General features: G+C 41.6%; 1 protein-coding gene across 1 annotated transcript; it reads left to right on the top strand.

The window, feature by feature from the left end:
• The first annotated feature begins 134 nt into the window (after positions 1 to 134).
• On the top strand, positions 135 to 20,927 carry LOC121195772 (NLR family CARD domain-containing protein 3-like). Its single transcript, XM_041059433.1, has 9 exons — positions 135 to 174; positions 287 to 427; positions 1,198 to 1,276; positions 1,432 to 1,660; positions 1,826 to 3,626; positions 4,345 to 4,518; positions 8,516 to 8,692; positions 9,489 to 9,617; positions 20,906 to 20,927. Exons 2-9 carry the CDS (start codon positions 360 to 362, stop codon positions 20,925 to 20,927), a joined length of 2,679 nt encoding a protein of 892 aa, XP_040915367.1. The 5' UTR covers positions 135 to 174; positions 287 to 359.
• The last annotated feature ends 345 nt before the right edge of the window (positions 20,928 to 21,272 follow it).

The following is a 21,272-nucleotide window of genomic DNA, read 5'->3' as shown; positions in this document are numbered from 1 at the left end:
CTGACAGTGGAAGTATGATTTGTGTTTTCTTTCCAGATGAAGGTAGAAAGTGTGTGTGAGCTGATGTGGATGTGAATTCAGCATCATGAATCAGTGTGAGGACAGAGAGGAGGGAGCCCCTCCCCCTAAAAGCAGTCTGTGTGGGGACCATGAGATCCAGACCAAAGCTCAGAGGTGAGATGAGGATCTCTAACTGTCCATGACTCTTCTCCATGTCAGAGCTCAGCACTCACATCACTGCACCATCATTATTCACACTCAAAGCTCTGTGTGTGTTGTGTTGAAGGCCAGAGCAGCAGCACACACCAGACTCTGCTGGACCTGGACCTGAACATGGACCTGAGCCCAGCTGTGTGTCCATGAAGAGTGACACGTCAAAGGATGAGCCCCTTTATTTCAAAGAACAGCCTCCCTCTGCTGCAAAGAAGTGAGCTGCAACTGAAAACATGTTTTCGTCTTTACTATGAGAACACTGTATGATTAATAGATATGTTGTCCCTGTCCCCATGTCCCTGATGGTCCTAATCTCTGTGTCCACCAGGATCCATCAGAGACCAAACTTCCCTGTACCCGAGTTCAGCTGTGTGTCCATAAAGAGTGACAGGTCAAAGGATATCCCCCCTGATTTCAAAGGACAGCCTCCCTCTACTGCAAAGAAGTGAGCTGCAGCTGAGTTTAAAATGTATCAGACAGCTGTCCTGTATAACTGGTCTTCTATGAAAGATGAAGTGATTGTGTTTTGTCTCCAGGCTTCATGAATGACAGTATATGAACATGATCAGGCTGAAACACAGGCTTTAGTGGCAAAGTTGATGTTTCTCTTTTCAAGAAAAGCACTTCTTATGTTCTTATGTGTGTCATTCAGATCAGAACTAAAACTCCCTGTAACTCAGCACCTATCCAGTTCCAGTGTTTGTGTTAGTGTCCTGTAGCAGAGGTGAGACTTCTGTCAAACCCAGTGTGAGTCCTTAAAAGTCATCATTTAAAAGGTGGACTTGTTGTTATGACTCTTGGTCATGAGGTACAGAATTGATTGCTTGTTTCCTCTCATTGAGAATGTCACAGCACAGTAGTGTTTGCTTTAATCAGGACAGTCACCACAGAACATAAAAGCAGCTGTTGTTTGTGTACAAAGCATAAAACACTCACAGATGCTGCAAACATAATGTGAGCTAATTCTTCATGATTCCTCCACAGAGTGGACCAGGAGAGCTCAGAGGTTCCCAGTGCTCAGTCTGCCCAGCAGCATCAAACACACCTGGACTCCATATTTATGGTCTGTACATGGACAACAACTACTTTGACATCTGTTGTGTTGACAATAATCTCCATGCTGCACTTTTTAGAGCAGTCAGTGTGTCCAACATGGATCTGATGTTTGGCTCCATGGTTTTACTTTGATTGTGTCATTCATATAGTTTTCTGTTCCAGCTGCTGGAGGAGAACATTGTCACTTTTGTGAAGAAGGAGCTGAAGAAGATCCAGAAGGTTGTGAGTCCAGATTACCCAGAATGCTCAGAGAGTCAGAGGGAGGATGAGGAGGTGTTGGACGCTGAGGATGAAGAGCAGAGGAGGAGCAGCGGAGAGGCTTTTGTGAAGATCACAGTGAACTTCCTGAGGAGAATGAAGCAGGAGGAGCTTGCTGACTGTCTGCACAGCAGTAAGAGGATTTCTCTAAAGATTCAACATGATGGACAAACGGGACATTTACTAATGTCTCAAGACATGGAGGGACATATTTTCATGTGTGTTCTTTAGGGGAAAGAACAAGTCATGTTTTCTTTATGAATCAGTCATTGATGTTGTTTCTTGTTTGTTCATTCAGGACATATTGCTGCAGTTTGTCAACGTAAAGTTAAATCTACTCTGAAGAAGAAGTTCCAGTGTGTGTTTGAGGGGATCTGTAAAGCAGGAAACCCAACCCTTCTGAATCAGATCTACACAGAGCTCTACATCACAGAGGGAGGGACTGGAGAGGTCAATGATGAACATGAGGTCAGACAGATTGAAACAGCATCCAGGAAACCAGCCAGACCAGAAACAAGCATCAGACAAGAAGACATCTTTAAAGCCTCACCTGGAAGAGATGGACCAATCAGAACAGTGATGACAAAGGGAGTGGCTGGCATTGGGAAAACAGTCTTAACACAGAAGTTGACTCTGGACTGGGCTGAAGACAAAGTCAACCAGGACATACACTTCACATTTCCATTCATGTTCAGAGAGCTGAATGTGCTGAAAGGGAAAAAGTTCAGCTTGGTGGAACTTGTTCATCACTTCTTTACTGAAACCAAAGAAGCAGGACTCTGTAGGTTTGAAGAGGTCCAGGTTCTGTTCATCTTTGACGGTCTGGATGAGTGTCGACTTCTTCTGGACTTCCACAACACTGAGATCCTGACTGATGTTACAGAGTCCACCTCAGTGGATGTGCTGCTGACAAACCTCATCAGGGGGAAACTGCTTCCCTCTGCTCGCCTCTGGATAACCACACGACCTGGAGCAGCCAATCAGATCCCTCCTGAGTGTGTTGACATGGTGACAGAGGTCAGAGGGTTCACTGACCCACAGAAGGAGGAGTACTTCAGGAAGAGGTTCAGAGAGGAGGAGCAGGCCAGAATCATCATCTCCCACATCAAGACCTCACGAAGCCTCCACATCATGTGCCACATCCCGGTCTTCTGCTGGATCACTGCTACAGTTCTGGAGGATGTGTTGGAAACCAGAGAGGGAGGAGGGCTGCCCAAGACCCTGACTGAGATGTACATCCACTTCCTGGTGGTTCAGTCCAAACTGAAGAATGTTAAGTATGATGGAGGAGCTGAGACAGATCCACACTGGAGTCCAGAGACCAGGAAGATGATTGAGTCTCTGGGAAAACTGGCTTTTGAGCAGCTGCAGAAAGGAAACCTGATCTTCTATGAATCAGACCTGACAGAGTGTGGCATCGATATCAGAGCAGCCTCAGTGTACTCAGGAGTGTTCACACAGGTCTTTAAAGAGGAGAGAGGACTGTACCAGGACAAGGTGTTCTGCTTCGTCCATCTGAGTCTTCAGGAGTTTCTGGCTGCTCTTCATGTCCATCTGACCTTCATCAACTCTGGAGTCAATCTGCTGTCAGAAGAACAATCAGCCTCCAACAGGTCTAAACTATTCAGAGACAAATGTGATCCAACTCAGCTCTACCAGAATGCTGTGGACAAGGCCTTAAGTCCAAATGGACACCTGGACTTGTTTCTCCGCTTCCTCCTGGGTCTTTCACTGCAGACCAATCAGACTCTACTACGAGGTCTGCTGACACAGACAGGAAGTGGCTCACAGACCAATCAGCAAACAGTCCAGTACATCAAGAAGAAGATTGAAGAGACTCCCTCTGCAGAGCAAAGCATCAACCTGTTCCACTGTCTGAATGAACTGAATGATCGTTCTCTAGTGGAGCAGATCCAACAGTCCCTGAGTTCAGGACGACTCTCCACAGAAAAACTGTCTGCTGCTCAATGGTCAGCTCTGGTCTTCATCTTACTGTCATCAGAAAATGATCTGGACGTGTTTGACCTGAAGAAATACTCTGCTTCAGAGGAGGCTCTTCTGAAGCTGCTGCCAGTTGTCAAAGCCTCTAACAAAGCTCTGTAAGTGTATAGATAGTTGGATTTATTCATCATTATATAAAGACTCTGCTATTTTATTCAGCAGGAGGGAAAATAAATTCCTCTCTTCTTTAATTTCTTATCATCATCTATGAGCTCTGATCTTCATCACATTGAATCTGAATTAAAATAATGGATCCTACATTAAAGAGCCAAGTCTCAGCTTTAATTTGAGCAGGTTGACATCAGTATAGAAAGAACTGTGTGGGAGATTCAGCCCTTTTAGTGGTTCAAAAGTAACTGGACAAATACACATGAAGTGAAACAAACTCATCACATTTAATATTTATTGTAAAATCCTTTGCAGTCATTGACTGTAGTATCTATTATTATATTTTAAACTCAATGTGCTGAAATCAAATAACATATCATGTCTAACTGTCCAAATACTTACTGCCTTGACTGCACATTACTGATTGTATCATATTTAACTGTCATGTCTCCAACATAAAACAAAGGATTTGAATCAGAGCCAATGAAAGATGATCATCAATGTAGAAACTCCTCATTGGTTAGCAGGTGGATAAAGAGCTGATATTTCTGCTTCACTCAACAAATCTGTGTTTGATGTTTTGCCCAGTTTTCAAATGCAGGTCTGTTAGTTTGCTGTGAGCTGCAGAGCAAACTGAGAGTTTTGTTCCTTTGATTGTCCTTTCAACACAAATGTTATTTGACTTTTTCTTCATTGTTTCCTCTTCAGACTGAGCAGCTGTAACCTCTCAGAGAGAAGCTGTGAAGCTCTGTCCTCAGTTCTCAGCTCCCAGTCCTCTAGTCTGAGACACCTGGACCTGAGTAACAACAAGCTGCAGGATTCAGGGGTAAAGCTTCTGTTTGCTGGACTGGAGAGTCCACACTGTAGACTGGAGACTCTGAGGTCAGTTCACTGTCTGTTACTGTTGTAGATCTTATATCTTTAATCCACAACTGAACCTGGTTTATCTTCATCCAGAACTTGAATCCATTCATCTTGAATGAATGAGATTTGAAATAGTTGTTGTTCCATACTGTGACTTTTTCTTCTCTCAGACTAAGAATTATTCCTTCAGTTTCACTTCATTTCAGTCAGTTGTCATGAATAATGTCTGTTGACTTCAATGAAACCTTCAGAACTCACACACTCGTATTTGTCACAGTCAGCAGACTAAGGTTTTCTAAATGAAGTGTAGAAAATGACCAGTGTGAGTTGTTCAAAGTCCATTTTTATCACAACAATATACAGAAGATCCTCACAACTAATATTTGTGCCAATCAATTGAAAAACACTTGAAGTTCATTTCAATGAAGTGTCAGGACTAATGTCAGTTTGTGTGTGTGTGTGTGTGTTTTGATATTTAACACAAGTGTGGTAAATTGTGGTCTTTTATCATTGAGTTGAATTTGTTAAATGTTAAACTTGTTAAATGTGTTAAGGAGCAAAGACTTAAAGGACCACACTGTTGGTTTATAGATAGATAGATAGATAGATAGATAGATAGATAGATAGATAGAAAGACTTTATTCATCCCTCAGGGGGAAATTGTTATGTTACAGCAGCAAATAAAACAGTCACAAAAAGAAAGGAAAGGACAAGTTGACAGCTAACTGGCAGCACTTAGCAACTCTACAAAATACAGTGTAACAAAGTATAAAGACATAAAGAGTGAATGTATATATATATATATATATATATATATAAATATATATAAATATAAATATAAATATATATATATATATATATATATATATATAAATATATATAAATATAAATATAAATATATATATATATATATATATATATATATATATATATATAAGACAAGAAAAATAATAATATTAATAATAAGATAAAATAAAAAAAATAAAAACGGAGGAGAATAATATGTACTATAATATATAGAATGTTGTAAAAATATAACCTGTCAGGTGTGCAGTGTGAATGAAAATGAACTGATAAAATCGTGATCGTGATTTTACCATTAAAAAACCGTGATGTGATATTTTTGCCATATCACCCACCCCTAATTTCTCCTAAAGACAGATCACATCTCTCTGATCACATCATGTTGAAAAGAATTCAATCTTATTGGTTTGTTAATTGTGTTTGTGCTCGATCAGTTTTGTGTTGACGACAAATCATTATTCAGTCGTCTGCCACGCTCGTTGATGTGGATTTTTCAGGCCAGGCGATAGACCCAGTCAAGGGCTAGTTGAAGCTGGGTCCAGGTCCGGCTGAGTCCCCACACCTTAATCTTATCTCTCTTAAGTTTTTGTCTTCTCGAAAAATTCTAAGTGTTCAAATCTTCTTCAGAGAAAAATGCACAGAGTCAATCAGGTGCCGGAGATCAGAGAGGTTGAGTCCAGAAAGCTTTATTCTACAAACACATAGTCTACAAGCATGAGAAGTCCTGCAGGAGCATCTGAAAATCTCAAAAGATACATCATATTATATACCTGGGGTTGTACCCATCCCAAGGACACTACTGGGCGTGAATTGGCATGTCTTTTTTCATTTTCCCTTTGTCTGGTTGGTGCACTTTTAGCCAGCGTCAACTGCTACGTCAAATTTGTCTTTTTTCCTAGAATTTGGCTGGCTTCGTCTCTCTTGGGATCATTGCTTATCTTGTGTATCATTGCTTGTCCATTTTAAATTTTATTTTCAATTTTATTTTCAATGTGACCTGAATTTCTGTCATTTGCTCTCTTAAAAACTTTTGAGACTACCTCAAAATTAGCAACAGGTATGACAGGAGTGAGTATGACATGAGTACAGCACATTCACAGGAGCATACACAGATGAGTAAAAAATTGGGGAGTCACAAGGGGAGCAACAGGAGCATGGTCATCTGTATATGGGGAACAATGGGGAATAATGTACGGGACAGAGGGACTTATACCTTTGAGGTTTAGTGTGGTGCCAAGGACACCCACAGTTGCAAATGGGCTGTGCTCTGACAGAGAGCTTCCTGAGAGACAGAGTAAGGGAGCGTGCGTGTGTGAGTGTGTGTATGTGGGAGAGCAGCATGGGGAACGATGCAGGAGTGTGCATGTGGCAGAGTAGAGGTGTGTGTGTAGGAGATAGTGGAGCTGTGTGTGTGTGAGGGAGTTGGGAGGGGGTGAGTGAGATACAGAAGCAAACAGAGAATCAGGTCTAGGATAAGCAGAACATAAAACAGAACACAATGGGATTTGCACACTTAGAAAAAATATACAAACATATTGCACAAAATCTGACACTACATCGTCTAAATATTTCATCCTTTCATATTTAAATATGTGCAGCTCTGATATTGTCAGTCCATTAGTTTCATTTGTACCTTTTGGTAACAGTCAGTCCATGTTGCAGCTAATGGACGTGAAGCTAACAGCAGCAGGTAGCTCACAGAGAGAGATCATCTTTAGCAGCTGTCACTGTTCACTGAGCTCAACTGGAGAAAAATATCCTGGAGTCAGAGAAAAATCCTGGACAGTAAAAATGTTTTTCTAATGGAGACGGCCTCATGATAACTTAGTGGAGTCAGATCAGAGTTCTCAGTTATTCCAAATGGTTTCCTTATGGCTCCAAATAAAAGTCAAAGACTTGAGCAGGGTTTATTTAAAGGGCGACAGGAGCAGAGTCATGATGGGGACGTGTTGGACAGGACAGTTTTTTAGCTTCCAGAGGTTGATGTTGTGGTCCATCAGTCAGTGAAGGTGAGGCTGTAGAGTGTGAGGGACATGAATTCTTCTGGAGCTTCTGGAGAGGAGAAAGGACTCTCTGTTGTAATGACTACAAAAAGAAGGCAGCTGAGACCAGTCACAGTGTTTGGGATTTAGAGCAGGTACACACTGGATATAGATGTGAAAAAGCTGCTGTTTCCTAACAAATCCCACTTTATTTAACAATCATCTGACTGTTGAATCTCTGAGAAATCAAACATGGAGTGAATGAAGAGATCTTTGGATGACAGAGTTTAGGAAAGTTTTCAAAGCTCTGTTATGAATGAAAACCACTTTGTGCTCAGTCTCTGTTGAGTTGAATGAATGTTTTCGTTGTGGATCCAGGAAATAGACTCTACACATGAGAGACATGATAGAATGTGTTGAACTGCTCCTTCCTCCACCAGCCTATGATACCAAACTGCAGTGAGGACAAGCTCAGCAGGAGTCTGTTCTCTGAGCAACTAATTCCAGTAAGAGCAGTTTCCAATGAGCAGATCTCACACACTGACAAACTACAGTCTCCATGACTGGAGTGTCTGGGGTCAAAGGTCAGAACCACCCTCAGGACTTATTACAGAAGACAGTGCAACAGTGATTCATCAGTGTACAGATACACGTCAGTAAATGTTTACCACACTCCATGAAGATCAAACTGCAGCAAAAGCTCAGATCTTCTGCTACAGCTGCTCATTTCTACCTGTCAACAGGTGCAGAGCTCTTCAACAAACAGGTTTTACACCTGGTTAAAGTCATAGAGGTGATGATGATGAACGACACCATCAGATCTGATGTTTGTAAAAAGGCTGGAAGCTGTTCCAAACAGAGCTGTGAAGCTGAGAGTTGAAGGACGACACCAACAACTCCTTTAATCTGCATCTGACATCTGACTGTTGTTTTCAGATCCAGCTGTGAACATGTGGACTTCTCATTTTAACTGCACAAACCTACTGAGCTACTAAATATATTGATCCTCTAATGACAGACCTGACTGATATGAATCTGTGTTGACATGAATAGGTGTGTGAATGTTGTGGTGACATGTGGATGATGTGTGTAGAAGGCTGACATGATGATAATCCACAGCAACAGAAGGACACAGTCACTCTGTTCATGTTAGAGAGAAGCTCATTGATTAGGACATATCTGATTGGATTATCAATGATTTTCATCTTCATCTGTTATCCTTTATTCAGGTTGAGGGGCTGCAGGTTGTCAGAGATCAGCTGTGCTTCTCTGACCTCCGCTCTGAAGTCCAACCCCTCCCATCTGAGACACCTGGAGCTGAGTGACAACAGCAAGCTGCAGGATTCAGGAGTGAAGGATCTGTGTGGTTTTCTGCAGAGTCCAGACTGTGGACTGGAGACTCTGAGGTCAGACTCCATTGTTTACTTGTGTGCTGAGATGAATATGATGTGAAAGTTGTGCTGACAGTAAAGTGCAGACATCACACTGATATTATACTGATCCACACTGAGGATCTTCATGGTAAAGTCTGTTTTCTTCTTCTGTGGTTTAGTCCACTGACTGTGGCAGAGCAATGTTGAGCTACAGATTTCAAAGCTTCATTTAACAAGAAAAAAGCTTCACTCTTTAAATCACATCCAAGTTTTTTCCACACTCACATCAACAAATATATATTCAGTATTTTCTTCTTCCAACACGACTAGAAAGTGATGAGACTAAAGTCAAAGTGACTCAGATATTCAGAACAAACTCAGCATGTTTGTTAAATGTCATCACCGTTACATGAAGTGAAAATCTTTTCCATTTTGTCTCAATCATTTGTTGACTTTCCTCCAAACTTCAGCCTGACATGTTTGTTCTCTGTCAAAACTTTAGGATCTTTACTAGAATCTGAAACAAATGTCAACAACATGAGTTTGTATAGATGGAGCCACTGGTGGAGCTGGAAGAGTTTAAGAGCTGAAGTCACTATGTCTTTATTGAAGCAGCAGCATGTTGTCATTAATATTAATGAGAGCTGTGTTTGACTTTTAGTATCTGACTGTTTTTAAGCTGCATCCTGTTGGTTCAGGTGTTTGGAGTTTCCATTTTCCAAACTTGTACATTCTCAACCTTCTTCAGCTCTGAACAGATGATGAAACACTCAACGCTTTCAAGCAGGAACTTTGTCTCCTAAACTCACATCTTTTATTCTTTATTCAGGTTGAGTTTCTGCAGGTTGTCAGAGATCAGCTGTGCTTCTCTGGCCTCAGCTCTGAAGTCCAACCCCTCCCATCTGAGACACCTGGACCTGAGCAAAAACAACCTGCATGATTCAGACCTGAAGGATCTGTGTGGTTTTCTGCAGAGTCCAGACTGTGGACTGGAGACTCTGAGGTCAGACTCCATTGTTTACTTGTGTGCTGAGATGAATATGATGTGAAAGTTGTGCTTTATTCAGTATTTATTAGGTCAAATCTCCTTCAGAATTTCTAACATTCAAAGTGTGAAATGTTTGAAAAGAAGTTGTGAAAGTGCTGACTCTGATTTTCAAAGTGATTTTTAAAGCTTTGAAAATGATTTGGATTCTGACTCTTACAGTCCACATTGACAGTGTCAGCAGTTTGACTGAGTTGAGCTTGTGTTATTCACAAAGTCTCATTGAGATCAGGATGTTTGACAAGAACTGATCTGTACAACACGTGTGAGCAGGTCTGAAGGCACAAGTGTTCATAGCTGCTCCCAATGGCCTCACTCACAGGCACAGTGAAAAGCCTGCTGTCACAGAGAGGACACGTGACCATGGTTTAAATACGAAGAGGACATTTTCACACAGTGTCTCCCGAAGACATTCATAGAGCTACACTCAGCTGCTGAGCTGAACAGGGACACAGATATTTGTGGAACCAATGAAAACAGAGCAGAGAGAGAAGTTCAAACCCTGGCTCCTTTCTCAGCTCCACACAGCCGACCAGTCACTGAGCCCACTGGGTGTCAGCGTCCCACTGTGTCTTTGTCACAGGGACACAAACTGTGGGACACAGACCCCCCCTAAGCTGACAGCCACCAGGAAGGTGGGGCCAGGAATCCCAGAATGCAATGCTGGAACAGCAGATTCAAATGTGTGAGCAGAGAGTGTTGGATGAAGCTGAACTTGCTTTGGACCAAAGACACATGACTGGAATGTGATGAAATGTCTCATTCAACACACTGCACATGTGCTGAATGTCTGCAGCTTCTCAAACTCTCAACACAAACTTCAGTCACACTCAAAACATCAAAGGCTCAAACTATTATTTCACACAATATGAAAGATTTCATTTGAAACCTTAGTGAACACTTTGAAAACTAGTGGTGTGCGATACTGCATATTTTGGTATTGATCCGATACCAAGTAAATACGGGCCAGTATCGCCGATACCGATACTTTTTAATAAATAAGGTGGATGCGTCATTGAATTGCAAAATCTCAATTAATTTTCATGACCTTAAGTGTTTTTTGTGATGTTTCCTTTTTTATTATTAAATAGTTAAAACCCAGGACAGAATTTGGACAAAGTTTATAATTAAATAGAAAATGCTTTATTATCAAAATTTTTTCAGAAAAATCTTAAATAAAAAGTGCACGCAAACCAGTAAACAAATTAAAACAAACAAGTACTGTTGAGAAGCTATAATACAAAAATTTAATTAAAATTCTCAACAACAAAAACAACAACTGGTGAAAATATAAATAATAGTGTTTCCACTATACCTGACTAGCTTTTTACAAATCCCACATTTTGCTGTTGTCTCGTTTTCGGCTTGAAAATACAGCCACACGGCGCTCCTCTTCCTCTCTGCCATTCTTCTATTGTATTTTCTCCCTGTGCTGATGAACCTGAGCCGGCAACTTGCTTGTTTGCTTTGCGCGTCTAACTCATGTCACGTGACTCACGTGACGGCGCAACATCTGGGGGGGGGCAAAGTGTGCCTGCTCTGCGCTGACACAGGAGCGGCGAGTCTGGCGACCTGGCTGTTTCCTCTTTGCTGAAACTGCAGCATTGCAAACAAGAGCGGAGCTTAAAGTAAAGTATCGATCTCACCAGGCTAGTATCAATCCAATACCAATACCAACTTGGTATCGATACTATCGATATTTGGATCGATCCGCCCCACCACTATTGAAAACTTTCTTCCAAACTGTTAAACCTGAGTGTGAATGTGGGACTTTTTGAAGGAGATTTGAGCTCAGAGATTTGATGCTGATCCACACTGAGCATCTTGTTCAGCTTCATATTTCAAACTCAGTGAATGAAGATTCAAAATCGAACACTTGCTAATTGACTCTTTACTTTGGAACAATTTCATCTTCACCTTCAGTTGACTTTTATATTTCTTCACATACAAAGCAAATATTCCACATTAAGACAGAAAGAAATGTTTCTTCACTCTTTGCTTTATGATCTGTGATGTTTATAGTGACTGAAGTTAAAGAGAGCTGTGTTTGACTTTTAGTATCTGACTGTTTTTAAGCTGCATCCTGTTGGTTCAGGTGTTTGGAGTTTCCATTTTCCAAACTTGTACGTTCTCAACCTTCTTCAGCTCTGAACAGATGATGAAACACTCAACGCTTTCAAGCAGGAACTTTGTCTCCTAAACTCACATCTTTTATTCTTTATTCAGGTTGAGTCTCTGCTGGTTGTCAGAGATCAGCTGTGCTTCTCTGGCCTCAGCTCTGAAGTCCAACCCCTCCCATCTGAGACACCTGGACCTGAGTGGAAACAACCTGCAGGATTCAGACCTGAAGCATCTGTGTGGTTTTCTGCAGAGTCCAGACTGTGGACTGGAGACTCTGAGGTCAGACTCCATTGTTTCCTTGTGTGCTGAGATGAATATGATGTGAAAGTTGTGCTGACAGTAAAGTGCAGACATCACACTGATATTATACTGATCCACACTGAGGATCTTCATGGTAAAGTCTGTTTTCTTCTTCTGTGGTTTAGTCCACTGACTGTGGCAGAGCAATGTTGAGCTACAGATTTCAAAGCTTCATTTAACAAGAAAAAAGCTTCACTCTTTAAATCACATCCAAGTTTTTTCCACACTCACATCAACAAATATATATTCAGTATTTTCTTCTTCCAACACGACTAGAAAGTGATGAGACTAAAGTCAAAGTGACTCAGATATTCAGAACAAACTCAGCATGTTTGTTAAATGTCGTCACCGTTACATGAAGTGAAAATCTTTTCCATTTTGTCTCAATCATTTGTTGACTTTCCTCCAAACTTCAGCCTGACATGTTTGTTCTCTGTCAAAACTTTAGGATCTTTAGTAGAATCTGAAACAAATGTCAACAACATGAGTTTGTATAGATGGAGCCACTGGTGGAGCTGGAAGAGTTTAAGAGCTGAAGTCACTATGTCTTTATTGAAGCAGCAGCATGTTGTCATTAATATTAATGAGAGCTGTGTTTGACTTTTAGTATCTGACTGTTTTTAAGCTGCATCCTGTTGGTTCAGGTGTTTGGAGTTTCCATTTTCCAAACTTGTACATTCTCAACCTTCTTCAGCTCTGAACAGATGATGAAACACTCAACGCTTTCAAGCAGGAACTTTGTCTCCTAAACTCACATCTGTTATCCTTTATTCAGGTTGAGTCACTGCAGGTTGTCAGAGATCAGCTGTGCTTCTCTGGCCTCAGCTCTGAAGTCCAACCCCTCCCATCTGAGAGACCTGGACCTGAGTGACAACAACCTGCAGGATTCAGACCTGAAGGATCTGTGTGGTTTTCTGCAGAGTCCAGACTGTGGACTGGAGACTCTGAGGTCAGACTCCATTGTTTACTTGTGTGCTGAGATGAATATGATGTGAAAGTTGTGCTTTATTCAGTATTTATTAGGTCAAATCTCTTTCAGGATTTCTAACATTCAAAGTGTGAAATGGTTGAAAGGAAGTTGTGAAAGTGCTGACTCTGATTTTCAAAGTGATTTTTAAAGCTTTGAAAATGATTTGGATTCTGACTCTTACAGTCCACATTGACAGTGTCAGCAGTTTGACTGAGTTGAGCTTGTGTTATTCACAAAGTCTCATTGAGATCAGGATGTTTGACAAGAACTGATCTGTACAACACGTGTGAGCAGGTCTGAAGGCACAAGTGTTCATAGCTGCTCCCAATGGCCTCACTCACAGGCACAGTGAAAAGCCTGCTGTCACAGAGAGGACACGTGACCATGGTTTCAATACGGAGAGGACATTTTCACACAGTGTCTCCTGAAGACATTCATAGAGCTACACTCAGCTGCTGAGCTGAACAGGGACACAAATATTTGTGGAACCAATGAAAACAGAGCAGAGAGAGAAGTTCAAACCCTGGCTCCTTTCTCAGCTCCACACAGCCGACCAATCACTGAGCCCACTGGGTGTCAACGTCCCACTGTGTCTTTGTCACAGGGACACAGACCCCCCCTAAGCTGACAGCCACCAGGAAGGTGGGGCCAGGAATCCCAGAATGCAATGCTGGAACAGCAGATTCAAATGTGTGAGCAGAGAGTGTTGGATGAAGCTGAACTTGCTTTGGACCAAAGACACATGACTGGAATGTGATGAAATGTCTCATTCAACACACTGCACATGTGCTGAATGTCTGCAGCTTCTCAAACTCTCAACACAAACTTCAGTCACACTCAAAACATCAAAGGCTCAAACTATTATTTCACACAATATGAAAGATTTCATTTGAAACCTTAGTGAACACTTTGAAAACTTTCTTCCAAACTGTTAAACCTGAGTGTGACTGTGGGACTTTTTGAAGGAGATTTGAGCTCAGAGATTTGATGCTGATCCACACTGAGCATCTTGTTCAGCTTCATATTTCAAACTCATTGAATGAAGATTCAAAATCCAACACTTGCTAATTGACTCTTTACTTTGGAACAATTTCATCTTCACCTTCAGTTGACTTTTATATTTCTTCACATACAAAGCAAATATTCCACATTAAGACAGAAAGAAATGTTTCTTCACTCTTTGCTTTATGATCTGTGATGTTTATAGTGACTGAAGTTAATGAGAGCTGTGTTTGACTTTTAGTATCTGACTGTTTTTAAGCTGCATCCTGTTGGTTCAGGTGTTTGGAGTTTCCATTTTCCAAACTTGTACATTCTCAACCTTCTTCAGCTCTGAACAGATGATGAAACACTCAACGCTTTCAAGCAGGAACTTTGTCTCCTAAACTCACATCTTTTATTCTTTATTCAGGTTGAGTTCCTGCAGTTTGTCAGAGATCAGCTGTGCTTCTCTGGCCTCAGCTCTGAAGTCCAACCCCTCCCATCTGAGACACCTGGACCTGAGTGGAAACAGGAACCTGCAGGATTCAGGACTGAATCATCTGTGTGGTTTTCTGCAGAGTCCAGACTGTGGACTGGAGACTCTGAGGTCAGACTCCATTGTTTACTTGTGTGCTGAGATGAATATGATGTGAAAGTTGTGCTTTATTCAGTATTTATTAGGTCAAATCTCCTTCAGAATTTCTAACATTCAAAGTGTGAAATGGTTGAAAGGAAGTTGTGAAAGTGCTGACTCTGATTTTCAAAGTGATTTTTAAAGCTTTGAAAATGATTTGGATTCTGACTCTTACAGTCCACATTGACAGTGTCAGCAGTTTGACTGAGTTGAGCTTGTGTTATTCACAAAGTCTCATTGAGATCAGGATGTTTGACAAGAACTGATCTGTACAACACGTGTGAGCAGGTCTGAAGGCACAAGTGTTCATAGCTGCTCCCAATGGCCTCACTCACAGGCACAGTGAAAAGCCTGCTGTCACAGAGAGGACACGTCACCATGGTTTAAATACGGAGAGGACATTTTCACACAGTGTCTCCTGAAGACATTCATAGAGCTACACTCAGCTGCTGAGCTGAACAGGGACACAAATATTCGTGGAACCAATGAAAACAGAGCAGAGAGAGAAGTTCAAACCCTGGCTCCTTTCTCAGCTCCACACAGCCGACCAATCACTGAGCCCACTGGGTGTCAACGTCCCACTGTGTCTTTGTCACACCGACACAAACTGTGGGACACAGACCCCCCCTAAGCTGACACGCACCAGGAAGGTGGGGCCCGGAATCCCAGAATGCAATGCTGGAACAGCACATTCAAATGTGTGAGCAGAGAGTGTTGGATGAAGCTGAACTTGCTTTGGACCAAAGACACATGACTGGAATGTGATGAAATGTCTCATTCAACACACTGCACATGTGCTGAATGTCTGCAGCTTCTCAAACTCTCAACACAAACTTCAGTCACACTCAAAACATCAAAGGCTCAAACTATTATTTCACACAATATGAAAGATTTCATTTGAAACCTTAGTGAACACTTTGAAAACTTTCTTCCAAACTGTTAAACCTGAGTGTGAATGTGGGACTTTTTGAAGGAGATTTGAGCTCAGAGATTTGATGCTGATCCACACTGAGCATCTTGTTCAGCTTCATATTTCAAACTCAGTGAATGAAGATTCAAAATCCAACACTTGCTAATTGACTCTTTACTTTGGAAAAATTTCATCTTCACCTTCAGTTGACTTTTCTATTTCTTCACATACAAAGCAAATATTCCACATTAAGACAGAAAGAAATGTTTCTTCACTCTTTGCTTTATGATCTGTGATGTTTATAGTGACTGAAGTTAATGAGAGCTGTGTTTGACTTTTAGTATCTGACTGTTTTTAAGCTGCATCCTGTTGGTTCAGGTGTTTGGAGTTTCCATTTTCCAAACTTGTACATTCTCAACCTTCTTCAGCTCTGAACAGATGATGAAACACTCAACGCTTTCAAGCAGGAACTTTGTCTCCTAAACTCACATCTTTTATTCTTTATTCAGGTTGAGTTACTGCAGGTTGTCAGAGATCAGCTGTGCTTCTCTGGCCTCAGCTCTGAAGTCCAACCCCTCCCATCTGAGACACCTGGACCTGAGTTACAACAGGAACCTGCAGGATTCAGGACTGAATCATCTGTGTGGTTTTCTGCAGAGTCCAGACTGTGGACTGGAGACGCTGAGGTCAGACTCCATTGTTTACTTGTGTGCTGAGATGAATATGATGTGAAAGTTGTGCTGACAGTAAAGTGCAGACATCACACTGATATTATACTGATCCACACTGAGGATCTTCATGGTAAAGTCTGTTTTCTTCTTCTGTGGTTTAGTCCACTGACTGTGGCAGAGCAATGTTGAGCTACAGATTTCAAAGCTTCATTTAACAAGAAAAAAGCTTCACTCTTTAAATCACATCCAAGTTTTTTCCACACTCACATCAACAAATATATATTCAGTATTTTCTTCTTCCAACACGACTAGAAAGTGATGAGACTAAAGTCAAAGTGACTCAGATACAGCTCTGGAAAAAATTGAGAGACCACTGCAAATTCTTTTGAAATCAATATCTCTACAGGTATGACAGCCATTCCATTCCTGTGTATGTTGAATTCCAACACAAGCACATCTCAGTCTACTTAATGAGGTACTGATTAGGTGATCACCTGAACCAAATCCTATTTAATGAGGAAAAGTATAAAAACCACTGCTGTGGTCATCACTATGCTCTTGCAATAGGACTGGATGGATGGCACAAACAGTGCTGGTAGTACCTCAAAAGTAATAGCAATCAACAAAATAACTATTGACCATGCCAAAATAGTTGAAAAGAAAAGTTTTGTTTGAGGAAAAGAGAGAAAAAAGAGGAAAATTCTGGCTTTACTGGCAGAGGGATACAGTGAGCGTCAGGTTGCTTCCATCCTTTAAATTTCTAAGATGGCTGTTCATAAGAACAAGGTCAAGCAGCAGACACTGGGGACAACAAAGCTACAGACTGGCAGAGGGCGAAACGACTCTCCACTGACCAGGATGACCGTCAACTCATTCCAATGCCACTCAGCAACCGTAGGATGACATCAAGTAACCTACAAAAAGAATGGCAAATGGCAGCTGGGGTGAAGTGCACGGTGAGAACGGCTCAAAACAAGCTTCTAGGGGCAGAGCTCAAGTCGTGTAAAGCTAGAAATAAGCTCTTCATCAATGAGAAGCAAAGAAGAGCCAGGCTGAAGTTTGCAAAAGACCATAAGGATTGGACCATAGAGGACTGGAGTAAGGTCATCTTCTCTGATGAGTCCAATTTTCAGCTTTGCCCAATACCTGGTCATCTAATGGTTAGACGGAGACCTGGAGAGGCCTACAAGCCACAGTGTCTCGCACCCACTGTGAAATTTGGTGGAGGATGGGTGATGTGCTTCAGCAAGGCTGTAATCAGGCAGATTTGTCTTTGGAAAGGACGCATGAATCAAGCTACGTACAAGGTTATCTTGGAAGAAAACTTGCTTCCTTCTGCTCTGACAATGTTCCCCAACTCTGAGGATTGTTTTTTCCAGCTGGACAATGCTCCATGCCACACAGCTTGGTCAATCAAAGTGTGGATGAAGGACCACCAGATCAAGACCCTGTCATGGCCAGCCCAATCTCCAGACCTGAACCCAATTGCAAACCTCTGGAATGTGATCAAGAGGAGGATGGATGGTCACAAGCCATCAAATATACCTGAGCTGCTTGAATTTTTGCATCAGGAGTGGCATAAAGTCACACAACAGCAACGTGAAAGACTGGTGGAGAGCATGGCAAGATGCTTGAAAGATGTGATTGAAAATCAGGATTATTCCACCAAATATTGATTTCTGAACTCTTCCTAACTTAAAACATTAGTATTGTGTTGTTTAAAAATGAATATGAACTTGTTTTCTTTGCATTATGTGAGGTTTGAGAACACTGCATCTTTTTTGTTATTTTGACCATTTGTCATTTTCTGCAAATAAATGCTCTAAATGATAATATTTTTATTTGGAATTTGGGAGAAATGTTGTCAGTAGTTTATAGAATAAAACAAAAATGTTCTTTTTACTCAAACACATACCTATAAATAGTAACAACGGAGAAACTGATCATTTTGCAGTGGTCTCTTAATTTTTTCCAGAGCTGTATTCAGAACAAACTCAGCATGTTTGTTAAATGTCGTCACCGTTACTTGAAGCGAAAATCTTTTCCATTTTGTCTCAATCATTTGTTGACTTTCCTCCAAACTTCAGCCTGACATGTTTGTTCTCTGTCAAAACTTTAGGATCTTTAGTAGAATCTGAAACAAATGTCAACAACATGAGTTTGTATAGATGGAGCCACTGGTGGAGCTGGAAGAGTTTAAGAGCTGAAGTCACTATGTCTTTATTGAAGCAGCAGCATGTTGTCATTAATATTAATGAGAGCTGTGTTTGACTTTTAGTATCTGACTGTTTTTAAGCTGCATCCTGTTGGTTCAGGTGTTTGGAGTTTCCATTTTCCAAACTTGTACATTCTCAACCTTCTTCAGCTCTGAACAGATGATGAAACACTCAACGCTTTCAAGCAGGAACTTTGTCTCCTAAACTCACATCTTTTATTCTTTATTCAGGTTGAGTTCCTGCAGTTTGTCAGAGATCAGCTGTGCTTCTCTGGCCTCAGCTCTGAAGTCCAACCCCTCCCATCTGAGACACCTGGACCTGAGTGCAAACAGGGACCTGCAGGATTCAGGAGTGAAGGATCTGTGTGGTTTTCTGCAGAGTCCAGACTGTGGACTGGAGACTCTGAGGTCAGACTCCATTGTTTACTTGTGTGCTGAGATGAATATGATGTGAAAGTTGTGCTGACAGTAAAGTGCAGACATCACACTGATATTATACTGATCCACACTGAGGATCTTCATGGTAAAGTCTGTTTTCTTCTTCTGTGGTTTAGTCCACTGACTGTGGCAGAGCAATGTTGAGCTACAGATTTCAAAGTTTCATTTAACAAGAAAAAAGCTTCACTCTTTAAATCACATCCAAGTTTTTTCCACACTCACATCAACAAATATATATTCAGTATTTTCTTCTTCCAACACGACTAGAAAGTGATGAGACTAAAGTCAAAGTGACTCAGATATTCAGAACAAACTCAGCATGTTTGTTAAATGTCGTCACCGTTACATGAAGTGAAAATCTTTTCCATTTTGTCTCAATCATTTGTTGACTTTCCTCCAAACTTCAGCCTGACATGTTTGTTCTCTGTCAAAACTTTAGGATCTTTAGTAGAATCTGAAACAAATGTCAACAACATGAGTTTGTATAGATGGAGCCACTGGTGGAGCTGGAAGAGTTTAAGAGCTGAAGTCACTATGTCTTTATTGAAGCAGCAGCATGTTGTCATTAATATTAATGAGAGCTGTGTTTGACTTTTAGTATCTGACTGTTTTTAAGCTGCATCCTGTTGGTTCAGGTGTTTGGAGTTTCCATTTTCCAAACTTGTACATTCTCAACCTTCTTCAGCTCTGAACAGATGATGAAACACTCAACGCTTTCAAGCAGGAACTTTGTCTCCTAAACTCACATCTTTTATTTTTTATTCAGGTTGAGGCGCTGCAGTTTGTCAGAGATCAGCTGTGCTTCTCTGGCCTCAGCTCTGAAGTCCAACCCGTCCCATCTGAGACACCTGGACCTGAGTAAAAACAACCTGCAGGATTCAGGAGTGAAGGATCTGTCTGATCTTGTGCAGAGTCCAGACTGTGGACTGGAGACTCTGAGGTCAGTAGAGGGTTGGAGTCAGTCCATGCTGCTTTCATCAGTATTGTCCTAAACACAGTTTGTATCAAAACAAAGATCCAGTGTCTCCTGTAAACCTCCAACCTTCTCAGTGGCTGCTTTCCTCATTGAAGCTGTGAGAGGAGAACGGGGACAGGCTTCAGGATTGGACAGAAAGACAGAGACGCAGAGGACAGTCAGCCAATCACAGCAGCCACAAGCTCATTGTGATCTGTTGTTGTTGTTGTGTTCATGTCAACAGGAAATAAAGCTGGATCACAGCTGACAGCCTCACAGGATGTGTAGAAACAGTTGTCCTCATTGGTCCAACTGTCCTACCATCACATCTAATCTGAGACTGTTTGTTTTCTCATTTCAACACTAAAGAATTGATGAGTTTGATCTTTGTCACAGCTCTGAGATCAGTCTGACTGCAGCCTGCAAATCACTGGCTCTGATTTCAGAGAAGCATCATGACATTTTGGAAGCATGTGGTCTGATACAGAGCAGAACCTCTGCTGAAGTCCAGTGATCACATCTGTATATCTGTCCATCTGTCAGATACTTTCAGTGACAGCCTCCATGTTTATTTGTCAGCTGATATTTCAGAAGCAGATCAGATGTTCATCAACACACAGAGACTCTTTCTTTAAATGGAACATGAGTTGACATGTAACAGCAGTGAATCCATCACTAAACTGTTTGTGCAGTAATGAAGCTTCATGACTCAGCAGTTTATTTCCACTGTGGACTTGAGTGAAATGTTCACAGTAAACAGACTTGATGCTAAAAGTCTCTGCAGGTGTGTGAGCTTCCAGCTCAGTGTCTTCACTCCAATGCGTTAACATGAGAGCTGAGAGGAAGCTGCTACACTACACAGCTGCTCCACTTCTGCTCTGAACAGGACTGAAGTCCCTGCTGCTCTTTATACTGGATGTGCTGCATCAGTGACTGACAGCTGATGAAGTGAGTCTCTGTAAACACTGATTTATCACCTCTGTTCTCTGTCTTCTTCTCTCAACAGATGGAGGGGGCGATTTTTCTAAAGGTGAGAGTGAAGAGGACGGTGTGTGTGTTGAGAGAGGACGAGCTGTGTCCTGATGATCCAGAGAGGTTGAAGCAGCAGCAGCTTGTGTGTAGAGAGGCTCTGATTGGTCCATCTTACTGGGAGGTAGAGTGGAGAGGAGAGCTTCATCCAGCAGTGACTGACAGAGGAACCAGAAGAAGTGGAGAAGACTCTCAGTGCTGCAGTCTGAACTGCTCTGAGTCCACCATCATCCCTGTGTGTTCCTCTGGATCTGAAAGAGAATCATCAGTGTATCTGGACTGCTCTGCTGCTGCTCTGTCCTTCTACACAGTCTCTGCAGACACACTGAGACTCCTCCACCTCC

Source organism: Toxotes jaculatrix, chromosome 16 (genome assembly GCF_017976425.1).
Source record: "Toxotes jaculatrix isolate fToxJac2 chromosome 16, fToxJac2.pri, whole genome shotgun sequence".
Classification (NCBI taxonomy): Eukaryota; Metazoa; Chordata; class Actinopteri; family Toxotidae; genus Toxotes; species Toxotes jaculatrix.
This window is presented reverse-complemented; position numbering and strand designations above follow the sequence as displayed.